This window comes from Camelus ferus, chromosome 20 (assembly GCF_009834535.1).
Source record: "Camelus ferus isolate YT-003-E chromosome 20, BCGSAC_Cfer_1.0, whole genome shotgun sequence".
Taxonomy (NCBI): Eukaryota; Metazoa; Chordata; class Mammalia; order Artiodactyla; family Camelidae; genus Camelus; species Camelus ferus.
In genome coordinates this window covers 24925899-24944161 of record NC_045715.1, presented here as the reverse complement: position 1 = coordinate 24944161, position 18263 = coordinate 24925899, and the positions used below count along the sequence as shown (strand labels likewise).

At 43.2% G+C, this 18263-nt stretch overlaps 1 protein-coding gene across 1 annotated transcript in view; it reads right to left on the bottom strand.

Annotated features, from left to right (window-relative positions):
* The window catches only part of TBC1D22B (TBC1 domain family member 22B), a 58467-nt gene that overhangs the window by 29499 nt on the left and 10705 nt on the right, over positions 1–18263 (bottom strand). Inside the window, exons 2-8 of the mRNA XM_006173286.2 lie at positions 17181–17237; positions 9360–9667; positions 6936–7115; positions 6313–6383; positions 4810–4938; positions 3515–3580; positions 498–612 (exon numbers count right to left, since the gene is read on the bottom strand). Of these exons, the coding sequence (XP_006173348.2) occupies positions 498–612; positions 3515–3580; positions 4810–4938; positions 6313–6383; positions 6936–7115; positions 9360–9667; positions 17181–17237 (926 nt within the window). The remainder of the gene's footprint in view (positions 1–497; positions 613–3514; positions 3581–4809; positions 4939–6312; positions 6384–6935; positions 7116–9359; positions 9668–17180; positions 17238–18263) is intronic.

Genomic DNA, 18263 nt, shown 5'->3' with positions numbered 1-18263 from the left:
AAGGAGGAGGGGGAGAAATCAAGGTCCCTGAGCTCCTCGGCCCATTCCATTACCTCCCACGTGAGCTGGACTCTAGCACCACAGCTTCTCCTACCCACGTGTCCACACCCTGCTCCGAAGAGACAGCATGTGAGCTCAAGTGTGAAGTACTGACGTGTAACCTAAAATTTCAGCCTTCGTGGATGAGGCCCTGTGCTTGAAACAAGTTTAAAATAATCCTAAAACAACCTCAGATAAACCATCAAACCATGTTTATGGCAGAACATAAATATATCAGTTTGGTCATTCTTGTGGCAAAGCAGGTCTTTTTAGGTGAGATCTGCTACCATCTCAAGAGATAAATTTCAGGCTGCCACTGCTGTTAAGACAGGTTTAGCTATGTGTTCCAAAGCTACTATCTCTTTTTTAGCTGACGTGTCTACACTCTTGGGAAAAACAAACAGACCACAGATAAGAAAGAGCAATAGCTTGTTCAACTTGGTACTCGCGCTTCTTACCCACATATTCTGAGAGGAAGACGACAAAGAACGGAGTGACCAGGTCATTAATTCCCTGGACGTACCCACTGGCAGGGTGTCGGATGGCCCAGATAAACAGAATTCTTTCGAAGATCTAGGAAGACGAGAAAGACGGCATGACTGTTAATTCACAGGGATACTCGCCCTCCATTTGCCTACCTCACAATTTAACTCAGGGTTGCTGCAGAATTTGTAGGAAAAACATAGAGATACCGCAGGACAAAAGAAGTCTATAAAAAGTCTCTAAGACGCTAGCTGTTTTTAAGCAGGGGTAGGCCCTTTATTTCTCTTTTCAGTATCTAGTCACTGTGATATTAAACTGGGAAAAGGAAAGGAAAGTGACACAAACGGCTTAGAAAAAGATTTGCCACGTCATTAATTCAGGCCACCACGTTCATTGGTAGATTACTGTTTCTCTATTTCCAGGAGCAAGATATCAGAACATCTAAGTCCTGTTACATTTTCTAAGTCTCTGTTGGTCATTATAGGATTTAGAAAGGAAGCACCTTGTCTACCACCCTCTCCTTTCTCCCTGCTTAGACAGACGCTCTAGATCTGGATTTAGTTATAACCCAGCCTGACTAGGAACGAGTGACAGACTATGACTGCAGGAAGTCACTTCACACATCAGGATGCAACCCGGATGTTTGCTGGGGATAGGAAGTTAAATAAACCCAATGCTATGGACTCCTAGAGCTGAGAATTTGAGAACAGAGAAGTCAGCCAGGGTTTCCCTGGGAAAGCCTCTGGGATTAAGTATATTAATGACAAGAGGCCGGTGGCCTAGGACTGGGAAGAAAAGATCTTTATGGTCCCTTTACAGAGCCCGGCCCTGTTTCACTCCACTCCACTCCTCTTTGCTTTCACGAGGCCTCTTGAGCTTTCCCCCATCTTCTCTCAGCCTGATAATACTCATTCCAGGCTTCATCCTGCTGACCACAACCCCTGGGCATTTTTAGACTGGCTGTGACCGCGCTGCCTCATGTCTCTGAACCACACCAGAGGGCCTGTGTCTGGACATCTCTGTTAAAAGTTCCTCTAAGTCAGTCCTTCTGAAGGACTTATCAGGGCTTCTACTCCACACTATCAGCCCCTTGTAAATACACAAGTCCCTAGTGACTGGCTTTAACTATGGCCAAGTGCATGGAAGCTAGTCATTCAGAATCAGGAGCTCCGCAGTAGTGTCTCTCTAGCAAGGATGGGACGATGCAGACGCACTCACACTGTACAAGTGAAGATGCCAAAGAGATGGAAATTGAAGAGTACCAAGCCTGGTTACCAGGGGAGACCATGGGATCTTTAGGACAGAAGAAGTCTGGGACAATCTTGCCTTGTAGAGTGGAATGGACAGGGATAATCCCTGAAGGTTTTTCCTATACCTCTTCTACCAATGTGGGTAATTCTGACCTTCCACAGTCAATCTCAATTTGTATCGTGCAGGTTTGCAAAGCAATCTTTCAATAGTCAGTGTTACTTACTTCTCTGCTCCTGGGTTGGCAATTTATTCTGTTTAAGGTAACTATAGTCTGCTAGATGGAAAGGTGAGTCAAGAAAAACTGGAAAGATTATAGTTTGAATTTCTTTCTTTCTTTGCAGGTTCCACTACTAGAAGCCTTTTAAACAAACTACTTTCCCCTGTCTCCAAATTTAAGGATGTAGAGGTAAATGATAAGTATCTGAACATCTTTAACTTAAACTGAGAAATAAGCAGGGCTGAGCCGTGGGAAACTGAATGGGAGACACAAAGAGATCCCGAATGGGTTTTCAGCTTGCTTTAAGCTGACTCTTATGGGTAAAATAATGGTGTCCTCCTCAGAATCTTCTTTATGGCAGTGGTAAGTTATGAGGGATCCCAACAGTAGACACATCCATATTTAAACAGAATTATGAATGTCATCTAAAGGGAAATAGAAATTATTTTGAGCATTTTCATCACATTCCTTCTCTGTTATAAGGATGAGTGAAAACATAATTCAAGGAGCACTTACATCCATGTCCAAGCTCCTAGGAGGCTGCAAAGGAAATCCCTAATCCTGAGGAGTTTATACCTACTGTTGGTCAAAAGATAACAGTCTCACTGAAACCTCTCATGTGCTTTGCTAACTTGTTAGGTCTCAAAATATCAGTACTACTTTGACTTCTGGGTATATATCCAAAAGAATTTAAAACAGGAACTTAGATATTTGCACACCCACATTCACAGCAGCATTATGCACAACACCCAAAAGGTAGAAGCAACCCATGTGTCCATGGACAGATGAATGGATCAATAATATGTCCTATACACACTTAACGGAGTATCAGTCTTAAAAAAGAAAATTCTGATACATACTGCAACATAGATGAACCTCGAAGATATTATGCTAAGTCAAATAAGCCAGTCACAAAAGGACAAATGCTGTATGCTCTCACTATGGATGTGCCTGGATAGTCAAATTCACAGACACAGAAAGTAGAATGGCAGTTGCTGAGGAATGGAGGAGAGTTGCTGTTTTGTGAGTACAGAGTTTCAGTTTGGGAAGATGAAAAAAAGTTGTAGAGATGGATGGTGGTGATGCTTGAACAACAATATGAATGTACTTAATGCCACTGAACTGTACACTTACAAATGGTTAAAATGGTAAATTTTGTTATGTATATTTACTAAATACACACACATACACACACAATCACCACTCCCAACTTGATAAAGCAGAACAAACAGGACTAGGAATTCTAAGGTGTGGGTTCTAGTCTTCATTCTGTCACCAGGTGGACTCGCGACTCTGGGTAAGTCCCTCAACCTCTCAAGGTGCTACTCAGCCCACAGGTTTATTATGAGAATCAAATGAGAGTGCAGGAGAAAGTGCTCTGAAAGGATCAAAGCTCCATCTGTGAACAGGAGGTACTATCACGATCAGCCATAAACTCGCCTGGGGTTAGAGGGCGGGCTAAGCGCTTAACCACACAGACAGTGTTGGGGGAGAAGGGCCAAGAAGGTTAAGTACTTTCCTCACCTCCTGTACAAGTGGTTGCTGGAACAATGGAATGAGAGGATTTGTCCTTGGAATGTCAATGTGAATCTGAAAGAGAGAAGTCATATCTAAAGCCACAAATGCCAATTTGTTCTTTTGAGAAGTTATTTATTTCCTTAAGAACTTGGAATCAAGAGAGTGAGAGAGAGAGCACAATTTGTCTTTAGAAAGAACTCACTGATATACAAAAAATGTCTAGCTGACCCTACCCGTCCATCTGGAATACGGCTCCACAGCAGCAACGCTTGCTGAACGGAGGAAATCTCCCCAATAAACCACTTACACCAAATAACAACAGGCTTCACTGGCTTCTTCCTGCTGCTCTGGAGTCTGTTTCACTCTGGGCTGGTCCTTATCTAACACATATGATCAAAATGTGTACGCCTCTTTCAGATCCTCATTCACCAACAGTTCCCAAGAACTAAAAGAGCTCTGACAGCTGCAAAAATGTGCCAGGACAGGGAACTAGAGGGAGTGGCCTTAGTAACTGGCACTGAAAGTTCTGGCTTCTGCCATGCAAGAGGTCACTGCGATTGGTTTTGGCCTCGGGACTTCCCAGTGTCTGACAATCCTAAGGACTTGTGCCAGCAGCAGCAGCAGCAGCAGCAGCAGCAGCAGCAGCATGGGCTACGCCAGCTCTCGGGGCCTGTTGTAGACAGCTGCCTCCCCCAGGATTTTCCCCTCTGCAACCACCAGACTCCTCTTCACTCCTCCCCCTCTCCAGAGGTGGTGGGGACCACTATGAGCAACAACGGAACACTCCCCACCAAGGCTACTGATGGCTACAGCTCCTGCAGACAGTCAAACATGGGTTCTAAAGGGGCACTGCAGCTGCCGGGACACACTGATGTCCCAGTCCAGAGGGAGGGACCACTCTTGAGTGACCTCGTCTAATCTCGTGTCCCATAACCCTTACTACTCACAGTGTGGTCTGTGGACCAGCAGCATTGGCATCACCTGAGAGCTCACTGGAAGTGAAGGTCTCAACTCAAATCTACCGAATTAAAATCTGCATTTTTATCCTAATCCCTAGGTGGGATTTTATTAAAATCCTAGGTGATTTGTATACACATTAAAGTTTGAGAGGTGCTGCCCTGACTGGGGCCAAAAAAAATCTATTAAAAATGACTAGAATTAGAAAGAGGGGAAGTAATTCTGGGAATAAATTTAATTCCATAGCCTGAAGACTTGGAAAACCTGTACCCCGAGAGCACTTCCAGGAGCCACACCCTAAGATTATGACTAGTAAGCAAAAAGGCAGCAGGTGAGGACTGTACCTGTCTGTAGGTGTCCTGGTGATGTTCCTCATTTCGAGAGTCATAATACTGTTCAATGAAGCCAAAATATTCCTCCCGCTTCCGTTGCAAGGTCAACTTCCTCCTCTCGGTGTTTGCTGGGAGATACCCCTGTAGACAGCACTGCTAGTCAGATGGGGACAGGCATTGCTTGGATAAATCTTTAATTTTTATTTTAGCCTGAGCAATGGCTTGGAAACTATCAAAGGAATAAAAACAAAACTACCAAGAGGACAAGGGTAAATCCCTTTTTGGTTCTGGCCAACCAGTGTTTGCCCTCTCCTCATTCAGTGAGATCCACGCGTGGGCAGATGAAGCCCCGCCAGCTCTCCCGGAGTTATTTACTCTCGCGGCCCTGCACTGCGATCAGGAGCTGGTGCTGCTGGGGAGCCTCCAGAGCTGTGGAGCTGGCACAGTAGAGCAGTGAATGTAGGTCAGCGGGAGAGAACTGGACCCAAGTCAAGACCTCCGAGGGCTGGGTGTGGGCAAGGCAGCCTCTCTGAGGGACACAGGGAGGTGGCCGCCTCTATGGCATGTCTCAGCAGTGTGCTGTGTGAGTCTGTGCCAGTTACACATTCTTCTCCACTGTCACATTAGGAATTACCAGTTTAGGAAGCTGAGTGGAATCCGTGACAATGCAGCTGCAACACCCACACACACAACTTCTGGCAGCAGCCCCCCTCCCAGCCACAGCTCCAGGCCAACTTCCGTTCTTACCCCAGGTCTAGATCCGCTCTCAATTCTTGCATCTCCTATTTCCCTTCTGTTCTCACCACATCTACTCTTAATAGCATTCAAACTTATTAGAAGTGATGGGGCAATGATGACACAGTTGCAAGACTGGGGTTGAGAACAGCTCCTGCAGGCAGCTGAGAACACAGCCCACAGCAAGTGCCTGGGCAGCAGGGGCTGTGGGGTGTTCATTCTGTACATCCTCACAGCACCTGGCACTGTGCCTGGCAAACAGCAGGCCCTCAATAAATCCTTATTAGATGAATGAATGAATTTTACAGGCTCCGGAAATCCAAGTGTTCCTATCACAGGGGCTGGCACAGTGCTCTGTGCTTAGTGAAAACGAGCCTGGTGCAGGCTTCTGAGGGAGGCCCATTTATCAACTATTCACAGTTGGGAAGTAAGTTTCAACCAACTTGGTCAATCCTACTGAAAAGGAGGGAAGCACAGGGAATATGGGAGCTTGCCCAAACAAGTGCTGGATCACCCTGGCTCAGTGTATTCCTCCTCCTCAGGCTGAGAAGGTGAGATTATGACTGTAGGCACAAACGTGTGCTCTTCTCCATGTGTGGGAATAAAGTCTCAAGAATGTGTTTCTTTATGCCCAGAAACAGGACTACATTCCCACAGGTCTGTCATATCTAGTTGGCCTAGAGAAGTCTACGGAGCAGGACTAATGTGCCCAGACTAACCTCAGCAGGTAAGAAGGGCTGTGTGAGGCTCAGGCTCCCCTACACAGTGGGTGGAACTCACCGACAGGAGTCTCCAGGTTACAGGCCGAACCTCCCTGGGAACCCCTGGCCAGCTACACTTCCTCAGTTCATCTGCAAACAGATAACAGCTTTGTTGGATTTAGCCCTTCCCACAAATGCCCTAAAACAGCCTCAGCCAGCACTGCCTGGTGCCTCCCACCATTCCAGTAAGATGATTGCCACTGCCGCCACCACCACCACCACCACCACCAGCTACTGACAAGCACAAGGGAAATCCCAAGACGGCAGCCCTGAGCAGCGAAGTGCCAAGGACACGGCTCTGCAGCAGTGATCCAATCAGCTCAGAGATCAGAGTCAGACCAGAGAGAGAGAGAAAGACCAGCGGGTGTGGATTTCAGTAAGAATCACCTTGAGGTAGGGGAGACCAAAGCCAGAATAGCTGCACTATGGTCTACAGGCCACAGAATCCAGTCCCACCTAATTTGGTCCCTAATTTCTAGCAACATATTTCTGACTTAATACCTGCACGTCACTTCAATGGGCACCAGATCAGGAGATGCTGGAAAAGTAAAAGAAGGAAGAATAAAGAGTAATAGCTTCCAGGTCTCTGAGAATTCCAGTCACCAAGAGGTCCTAGCTTGTTCAGGGCTCACAGGGACTCACCTAAGTCAGTGTTGTGGCTGGAGAGAAGCTGACGGAATTTTTCTAGGCGGGTTTTCTCCCGGACAGTCATCGGGGGTGCCCCAGAAGCGTTCTGGTCCGAGATCCGGGCAACAAGGGGGATGATGGGTCGGAGAGGGAGTGACTGCTGTTTGTGGAGTGGGTTCCGTAGGCATGTATCACCTGAGATAATGTGAAAGAGAAGGAGAACAGGCTGTGTGAAGAGCACAGATCCTGGGAAACCTTAAACCTGATGGTTCAGCATTGGTCTCCTCCACTAGGTTTGTCTGCTGCCTGCAGGTGCCCAGTGCGGGGTGCAGGGGATGGAAACCCAGCTGTGCTTCACTCATCCACCCAGGGTAGGGCTGTGTGTTTATCATACATACTGAGGCACTTTATGTACAGAAAGACTCCAGCCGCTGTGCCAACTCTGACAATTTTTTTGGTGACTCCAGGGGGAAATCAATTATTTTCTTTCTACCCCTGGAACTTTTCTTGGTGCCTAATAGTGAGTTTGGGAGTGTTTGCCTTCCGTTTCCACATCACAGAGCATGTAGAAAATGATGCCGTGATAAAAGGAGGCGGCTGCTCTCCTGAAGCCCCAGGCCCCAGCCAGCTGCCCCCAGGGCGGGGAGGATCGGTTTTGCTGGCACAACTCTAACCTGCTCTTGGCCTACCAGCGTGCCCCCCCCCACACACACACATGGGGTGAGAGGTTCTGGTCTAAGGTAGTCCTGCTTTTAGTGGCTGCATTTCCTCTGTGCTGCCACATTTCCAACTAAAATGAACCAGCTTTTAATTCTGCCGGGATATGACTGAAATAACAGGAACAAGACTCAAGCAGAACTCTATGTCTGCTTCTAGACATTTCTAAACTAGATGGTAGGTAGGAGAAATGAGCAGTATAGGACTAACATTCATTGAATGCTTAGTATGTATTAAGGCACTGTGCTGGTCATATTTACATATGATCTCTCATTTGACCCTTAAAACTTACTGTAGGAATTTATCACTATTTTAGAGATGAGGAAACTATGGCTTAGAGAGATTAAGTAATTTGCAAGGGAGAGCTGAGACAGCACCTTAGGTCTGCCTGACTCCCAAACCCTTACTTTACTACCTACCCCAAACAAAACTCAACTTTAAATTCTGACTGTCCTTGCAGGAGTGTTTCATACTCTTTACATATCTGGGCTTTAAAAAGTAGTGGTCACAACAAGAATTAATCAGTGACTACTCAGTAACTAGCACAACTAGAAGGTTTACAGAAACAACTGCTACAGGGCACTTGGCTTGGGTGCCTACTGTGACACGGGGTCCAGAAAAAGCAGACCACACGCTGCAGGGCTGAGACCAATGTGGACCTCTGATGTCAGTGATTAACGGTCAGATGCTCACAGGAGAGAACTTCATAATGGGAATGCTCTGGGCGATCCTGCCTGCACAAGGGATCGTGGTGGGGCCTTCCTCACACTAGGATTCCCTGAAGACCCTCCATCACGGAGTGAAGACACTTTCCACATCCCGCGGCTGTGGCCAGCTGGTCAACTGACACAGAATGCAAGTCTGGGCGTGGCACTGAAGATTTGAACTGAGGCTCTAATCAGTGATGGAAAGTGACTCTGATTTTAAAAGCCTCACAGCCTAATTTCATAATCACTCGCTTAGTCTGAAAGTGTAAAAGACGTTCTCTTAGAACGTGAGCCAGGACGCACTCAAAACCTCTGACATTCTACTTCCCTTTCACCCCTCACCAGTCAGCTGTTTGAACTTTCACTAGAGTAAGGGCACTTCCCTCTCCAGCTCAGAATAGCTGGCTTTCATAAAACCCTTTAGGGCAACATTAAATACAGCAATGGATATTTAAAAGAGCACAATGAGAGTGCCCAAACATATGATAAAACCACCATCATCTCAACCAGGTACTGAAGCCAGATTCCTAAAAAGAAACACAAGGGGTATCTCCTCCCGCCCCACCTGACACGAGGACTCCGTCCCTCAGGAACAGGAGAAAGACCACCTCATGCTAGTGGTTGTTCCCCACAGCTGAGGGGGCCAACCAACAGTGTCAAACACTTGTGAAATTCAGCCACTGACAAGTCTAAACACATTTAGTCGATATTCTTCAACCTGACCAGGCCTAGAGCACTGTGAAGCAATCAAACCACAAACGTTTGGACCCCACCACAGAGAAAGGAAGAGAACGGCAGGGAACACGTGGTTCCTGGGGCCAAGCAACCAACCAGGCGTGAGGAACAAGTACAGCTCACGACCAGTGAGGCTCACTGACGTCATACCTCAGGCTTGAAACTACTTATTTATCACCCATTGGAAGATCTGAGGAATGTCCTAAAAAAAAATTGTTTTTCTTTAAAATGCACTCTGCTGAAAAGGCTGAGCCTCTGGAGGGGAGCGGGATGGACTTACTGGAATTTCTGGACAGCTGGGCATCGCTGCTGGACTTAATGACTTTGTGGCTGGCCGGAACATCAGATGTCGTTGACTGGGACCGTTCTGGTTTCACCCTCAGCTTGCTGTGGTTTTCCAGCACTTGGGCAGCAGTTGCCAAGGCAACTTTTGAGTTCAGCATTTGGAAAGAAGAGGAGGAAAAGTCCTCCTCCTCATCATCACCAATGTCCCAAGCATCACTGGTGTTCCGGGCAAACTCATGAAAACTGGAGGCCTTCTTACTCTTCAGAGGAACCGTGTTGACTTTCGATCGTTCTTTAATGAAGCTTCAAGAAAGGAGACACCATTACCAAGGAATGGTCTGACACAGCTGACTGCCTTCACTTGCTTAATATTAACAGTATTACAAATGTCATGCAAATCATTACCTTCTTCAAACAAAAAATATCCATATCCATTCCTCATCCAGATGCATCTAGACCAGCCCTATGCTGCAGAGACAGATGAAGCAAAGAAAGCTATGCTCTCCAAATATTCCATGTGCAACTCTGTACTTCCCAGCCCCCTTGTACTTAGGCGAGACCATATGACTAGCTCTGGTCAATGGGGTGGGAAGAGAAGTGAGGTAATCACTTCCAAGCCAAAGTAATAAAAAGAACAGGCATGAGTTCTCCATAAGCTGTCATCTATCGTGGTAACTGGTGGTGCCTCCCTTGGTCTGGATAAGAGAGTGACTGCGTGGAGCAGAGCCTGCCCTCCACCCCAACCCTATTCTACTTTGGACAGGTAGCACGAGCAAGAAATAAACCTTTGCTGTGTCAATCCACTGAGATTTCAGGGTTAATCTGTTATGGCGACATAACCTAACCTATTTTTTGGAGTAGGACAGCAGCTACTGGTAGAACAAGAGATAATTTTAGGTAGCCCATGTGTATTGTTAAACACCAAGTTCCAAAATGAAGAAATTGTTCCCTTTTTATTCTGTTAAATCTTTCTGCTGGAGAGATCTGAGTTTGGTGCTACTCTGTCTTTAGGACTAATTTTTTTTAACAAAGTGAGGGCAGCCTGAGGACTGACATTTTGTAATGTCAGTGTCAACAGGATCTGGCTTAGAATTTAATTAATAAGACTTTTGTTTTTCATTGTAATTATTTTTAAGGTTAATTTCTATCTTTGGCAAATAATACTAGTTTTCCACTTACAGAAGTAATAAGGTTTATTTTAAAAAATAAATCTAATTGAGTATACAAAATGAGTTTCTTTTCCAATGGATTTAGTAAATAATAGTAGAGAATATAGCAAAAAATTGTGAAGATGTTACATGACTGAAGTTTGGGAAACACTAAACTAACTTGTTAAGGAAAGAGAGCCTAGTCCTAAGAGTCATGTAGACCATTCCTATTTCCTGAACTTTTCCTCTTTATATCTCCCTCTAAAGGTCTGGGGGCCGTTATTCTGGTTCCAGTGTTTGGGACATTTCTAATTCAGTCTTACCTAGTATCCCTCACCCCAGGTAGGGAAGCAGAGGATGCAGCCTCGTGTAAGTTTATACCTGAGGACTGGAATGCAATGGGGTAAAAACATCATTAAAATGCCTCACTGTTTCCCTTCAGCAAGACAGGGCAACTCTAGAGTAAAAACAAGGCTCTGCTGGAAGAGCTGACGCTCCCCCATTCCCAAGAGACGTTTCTTCCCTTTGGGTAGGGGTGGGTGGGCTAATAGCCATCCCATCTCCCTAGATGAGTCCAATACTTACTTTGAAAGATAGCAGTTACTAACATTGATAAATACAGATGGGTAGCTCACATAACTCATTGGAACATCCCTATTATTAACATCAAAAGAGGAGTAAGATATCACTGAGACATTATTTTCAAACGCTAGTTTCACACATCACACAAAATGCAAAATGCAAGAGATAACATAAATTACCAGATAAAACAGTTCAAATGTGATGTGTTTCCATCAAGAAACATGGTGCCATTTTCTACTCACTAAATTAGCAAAGATTTAAAGGAGCATTCTCTTCAGGGCTGACCAAGGTACAGAGAGACCACCTCTAATACTACAGGGGGGTGTACGTTATAGAACCTTCTGGAAAACAATCTGGCAACATACACACCACAAGCCTTAAAACGATTCATCATCTGTGACCATAAGAAAATAATCAGAGTCAAACAAAGAAGATCTAAAACAGTTTATAATGGTGTTATTTATTTTGCTTAAAAGCTACAAACATCATAAATATCTAAAAATTGCAAATGATGAGAAATATATTATGGTTTGGCCACCAGATGGAATGTTATGCAGCCATCCAAAATCACATCTTGAAGGCTATTTAATAACACTAGAAAATGACCACAATAAAGTGAAAATTAAACCAAAATTAGACATATTTTATGATCTCTATATTTTTTAAAAAGTATATGCATAGAAAAGACCAGGAAGAAAAACACATCAAAATGTTAACACTGCTTATCTGTGGGCTGTGGAATTACAGGTAATATTTAATTTTTACACTTTTCTGAATTATCCATGCTTTCTATAATGAGCATATTACTTTTATTAATCAGTAGAAAAGGTTGTTTTGTTGGCTTTTGTCAATCCCCAAAGTACAAGCACTCATAAACCTACTGAACAAACATTTAGAAATGAACAAGATCCCAAATGAAAGAAAATAAAACTGAGGCAATGAAGCGCAAATATCTGCATGTCAAAAATCCATTCCCTGAGCCAGAGGCAAACTGCTCCTCTGCAGACCTGCTGAGGCTGTATGTTCTAGACTCATTACTATGACTGCTTTTCCTCCATAATAGGGGATCCAGGATCCACCACTTCAGCACAGTGTAAACGCGCACAGCAGCACACATCTCAGAGGGCCCACTGTCAAGAACAAATGGGCAGACGTGTAAGATCTGCCATCAACAAAATGCCGCAAAGGAGTACGTGGTTATTACTGGCGTTTTCCTCCTTGGTGGCTACGTGTACCCCAGGACTGCATGTCATGACTCCATTTCAGTGATGTGGGGTACTTTGGATCCCAAAGTTAATTATTCCTTTTTTCTGGTTGATGTTTCCTAAATATCCTCTTGATACGTTAAGAACTCTTTAAATAAACCATGAATCAAGAAGCTGCATTGTAAGTCAGGTCAAAGAACAGACTGGATGCTGATAATCCAACACTGGGTGAAGCACACGCACACCCTGGAGTGAATTAAAACATTACACCAGGAAACGGGCCAGGCCGAGTGCTGGGGTCTAATGGACACCAAGCAGTGGGGACAGGAGTGTCTGTTATATTCTTCTTTACAACTTTTTATGCATTTAAAGTATTTCATTATATTTTTTGAAGCAGATGAAGGTTCAAAATAAGTGAACTAGATTAAGAACTGGAATTTTACTCAAATGAAGACTTTAGCAAATAGATATTGGAAGGACATATTCCAACTCAGTGAAGAGGAAAGAAGGGAGGGAAGGCTGTCATTTCCTGTGATGGGAAGATACGAGAGATTTCAAGCCGAACATTATGAGGCTGCTAGAAATTACTTTAGGGATAATTACCTTACAAAACCCCAAATTCAACTAACTAACTAGTTTAAAAAGTCAGCTTGGTCCTGAGCAAAGAGGCCTTCACGGAGGAAGGGGTATGTATTGCCTAGAGGGGTGGGAGTCTGAGGACAGAAGGTTGTGAGAACAGCTCACAAGAGTGACAGAGGGGAGTGAGAGTGAAAAGGTACCTGGGTTACCACTACTACAGACCAGCAACACTGATGGGAAGATTTAAAGCTTTGAAGCTTTTCCATGTTTATTAATGTTGTTCGCTCCAGAGGAGATCACAGAAATGCATACATAGAAGAGTTAACATTTATTGGCTATTCACTAGGTGCTAAGCTCTGTACTAGTATTTATATACACCCATTTTCTTTTTTGTTTATATCCATTTTCTTATTAACACTCATTCATAAGCATATGAGGTACTATTATTATTATTCCCATTTACAGATGAGGAAACAGGCTTACTGAGGTCAGGAGCAGGCTGCGAAGCCTGAGCCCAAATCCAGGTCTATGGGACCACAGAGCCCACAGGCATTCTCCAACTACCTTACTTGGAAAAAATGGTTAAAAAGAAGAAGGTTGAGGACTAGTAAGATCTGCACCCTAGGAAGGAGTTGCCAAGCAAACTGTGCACAGAACACCACAGCTGTAAGTTCCCACAGTGTGCATGGCTCGTAGCCCTAACTCTCTTGCCTTGTAGAAAGAATCTCCTCACAACACAAGATGGGCGGCATGTGCTGGCAGCCAGAATGGGAAGAAGCCACATCTAGGGATGTGGTCCCTGGAGGAGAAATGTCCCTCTTCCCCTCTGACCCCAACAGTCACAGTGAGAAATCAATCCAGGTAATTCTAGCGTGCCTCTGGCTTACAGGTTGCCTCATTTTAACATAATCCCAACTAATCTATAACTAACCCAAGGTACAATAATGCCACAGTGTGGCTTGAAGTTTAACCAAAATTACTTAAACAGAACTATGTCAAAGTTATAACCAAACCGGCCTCTGAGAGACAACTTCACCATATTACCCTCCAACTATATGCCAAATTATAGGTTAAAAAGCACTTTCACAGATACCTCACTTAGTCCTCACAACAACTCTGGGAAGTGAGTCTTATTATTTCCATTTTACAGATACGGAAGCTAAGGATCAGAGAGGTTAAGTAATTTTCCCAAGATCATGGAGCTAGTAAGTGATGAAAAAAAGGAATTCAAGAAGTGCAGGTGATGCTAAAAACTCACAAAAACACAATAAATGGCACATTTGAGAAAAAGTTAGTTGTTTGATGAATGATAACTTGTTAAATGGTAACACAGACACCTAAGGATATTTTGCAAAAGAGTGGCTGCAGGTTATACGGGTTAGGAAACAAAAGAGCAATCATTCTGTAATTTGATTAACACTGCTTTGTTTTACTGATATGGCTGTTCACTTAACAGAAATACAATACAAATTTGTTTAGAAAATATAATACTTGACACTGGTAAGGGATGTGAAGCAAGTGGGGAACTTGGTAAATCCAGTCATATCAGTAACTAGTGTGGGTTCCTGTGAAGGAGATTTATAATTCAGAAGCAGGGTATCAATTCAGAAAACAATAAACTTAAAAGCTTGTCATACCATCAAGTGGCCAATGGGGCCGCTCTGCAGTGAGACGAGTTTTATCTGAGCTATAAAAATTATTGCAGGCAATATTATCACTAACGGTAATAATTTGGCAAATTGAAGTCAATATACACAGACAGGGAATGACTTGCTGTGCTCGTGCAGTTTAGATGATTGAAGACCCAAAGCACAAGCTTCTGCAAGATGGGGATTAACCACACAGTAATTAATGGCAGCCTGAAGTGGAACGATAATCATGTGGCGGAGAAAGTAATAAAAATGTCCCAACAAAGGTACTAAAATAAGGGCGATAAATGTTTTATAGTAACAATCTGGAATTGTAAAATGGTCCAGTGCAGATCTAGACGCTGTCCCATATTGCAGAGTGTTAACACTAAACCACCACGTGCGTGAAAAGGGGATGCAATTTATTCAGTGACAATTACATTCCTCCTTAACTGCAGAGCTAAGTAACTACTTCTATTCAAAGTACGAATGCAACTCTGCTGAATGATCAGTGGAAACACTCATGGTTTTATATCATTAATAGGTGGGAAAAACAAGAGCATATAAACTTTGCCTTGGCAGTTTAGGGTATGGTGATAGTTCTCAAGGCCAGTCCTAAATACAGAATCAGGGAAAACTCTGTTGATGACAGGTGCAGATTATGACCCAAACATAAAATAGGATAGTATACCCCACTGCCTTCTATACATGTGGGTAGCAGATTTTATGCTAGCCATGTGTTTATCAAAGGCCATTATAAATTATGCTGGAATGGATCTATTACCGATCAACAAATCCTGGCTGTAAACAGAACCGGTTACAAGGAATAGAATATTCAAATGATGCTTAAATTGTAAAGACCATGACATCAGGGCACTGAGCTGCTGTCTCTGCAATTCTCTTGTCTTTCCCTCAGGTTACAAGTTAGCTGGTACAGTTTTTAGCATCTCATTTTCACACTACCACATTCAACAGCAGGAAATGTGAGTGGAGACAAAAAGTGGCCTTCTTCACAAAATGATCTCTCTCTGATCAAAAAAGAAAATCCTTCTAAAAACCCTCCCTAAGGAGACTTTCTTTTACATCTCGTTGGCCAGAACCAATGAGATGAGACCACCAAAGACCAGCCACTGGGATTACCAAGGAATTATTATAAAAGGCTTAAACTAATCCACATACCCTGTCACTGCTCAAGAGCTGAATAAAACTATGGTTCTTGAGCAAGGAAGAAGTAGGGGCAGGGAAGATTGTCGGGTAGGTAATTAACAGTGCCTGCTACACTGGCCAACAGACCAGAGAGTCCACTATTGGTAAAATTAGGAAATAGAATTCATTATACTTAATGGAAATATCAGACAAATAGCACAAAAAACATGTTTCCCTTAAGATCCAATACAAGGTACAAACTAAGAAACATGAAAGAAATATCCATTGTCTAAGTAAACACAGTGATTTCTTCCTTCATTCCATACATAGATATCTACTCAGTACCTACCATGTACCCACACTGGTCTAGGTACTAAGGGTCTAGTGGTGAACAAAACAAAGTCCCTGCCCTCAAAGAGCTTACATTCCAGTGGTTTCTGATATAAAAACTACATCTCATAGAAAAGAACAGCAGTCATACTTCTAGAGCAGTTCAGAAGATTGTACCTTCTGCATATTAGCCAAATTGCAAAAAGAATGAGTTGGTAGGATTACAGAAAGTTCACCACACATTTAGTTATTAAAAGAATATTAAACTTTTGATAATGCATGTTTGATAAGGCATTTTTCTAGATATTCAGAATACTTTAATGTACATTATCTTTCCTTCCTCACTGACTGTGAAGGAAGAAAGGGTGGATATTATTATGCTGGCCCCAGAAGGATGACAACCCACATCTCCTGCACCTCTCAAATCATTTGGTTTTCACTACAAGCGACAGCTTTCCTAGAAATAAGTCTCTAAGAGTAGACCTGCCCAAAGATAGAGGCCATGTGAGAAGACGACCCATCTCCTTGTTTAAATTTACTGTGGCTGAGCGACGGTTCACGAGAGAAAGGTGTGATAAAGCAATAATTGGGGGTTTAGAATATACACTCACACATCTTGGATTTAACTAGGATCTCTGTTATGTTTGAAAATAATTTATTAGAATTTTACTAGAAGAAATAGCCTCCAGGGAGCTTTCAACTCTACTGTCTGGCTAGGTTTCCTTGGGTGTGTCAGAGAAAGAGGACATGAAGAATGCCAGCCCTACAGCTCTGTCCTATTTGCCCTACTTCTCAGAATATGTGTAAGTGAGGAAGATGGCAGATATATACATACACACACACACACACACACACAAACATACACACAGAAGCAGTAAGCCCCAGAAACCAGATCTCCTGTTAGAAGGTCATCAACCATCCAATTTGGGGAAAATATTTAATCAATAAAGACCTTTGTATGAGAATCTCATACAAAACCCTACATTTACCAGCTTCCAATGTGAGGGAAAAAAAAATCTCTGACGTGATTTAACTTTCCAGTTAGTAACGAGGTAAGACTGCTCATCTTCTGATCCAAAACAGAGCAGAGAAGAAGCTAGAAAAGGTCAAAGTGGAAACGATCATTTCAACAAAGTAGGGGAGGATTCAGGGATTTTAGAAGAAGCATATGCATGAAAGGAAAAATATCTTGACTTACTTTTTGGTGAGCCGAGGGTCCAGAGGAGGGTGCTGTGCTCCATACACAGGCTGGATGCTAAAAGCAAGAAAAAAAGGAAGAAGTAAGTTGTCAGGAAAGTAAATATGTTGGGTAAATACCACCTGCATCACAAAATTGGAAGGAACTTCGAGAAACAGGTTACCTCCAAGAACAACTATATCCAAGCCAAAGGATAGCAGCCTACTCTTTTTTAAAAAGTTCTTGAGAATGGTGAGGTTTCAGTGCCCTACATACATGCCTGACTGTCGGGAGGTCCTATCCCTAAAGAAGGCAGCATGGACAGGCTTCAGGGCTGGAGAGGGCAGCGTTCAAATGCCAGTTCTGGCACCCACTACCTCTACAAACTTGCACCAAATTACTTGATCACTTTGAATCTGCTTTCTCATCTGTAAAAATGGGACTATCATCTACCCCAAAGGATCACTTGGGCTATAAGAAAGTGAAGCAATACCACAAATCAAGAGAACAGTGGCTCAAGGGACTCTCACTCACTGCTGGTAGGGATATAAAGTGATACGACCACTTCAAAAACAGTTTGGCTATATCTAGGAAGAACAAAATATGCATTCCCTAGAACCCCGTATTTTCATTCCCAAATATATATCTTAAGAGAAATATATACATATTGTGTATCAGGAAATATATGTAAAACTATTCATAGCATGATTATTCCTTTTAACCCCAAACTAGAAATAACCCAAGTGTCCATCAACACGGAAATATACCATCATATGTTCACGTAACAGAATACTTTACAGCAATGTAAATATATGGAGTAAGGCTGCAAGCAATGGGAATGAATATTACAAATGTCATGCTGAGCAAACAAAACAAAACAAAAAAACAAGCAAAGAATAAGAGTAAACACTGTGTGAGTCTATTTATATACACTTCAAAAACTGGCAAAAAATGATTTCTGTTGTTTAGGGATGCATCCACAATCGTAATGCTATAAAGAAAGCAAGGAGTGATTAACATAAAAGGATGTGGTTATCTCTGGAGGGGAGGAAGAAGGTGTGATAGAGAACAGACAAAAGGAGGTTTCAGGGGGAGGGGTTCACT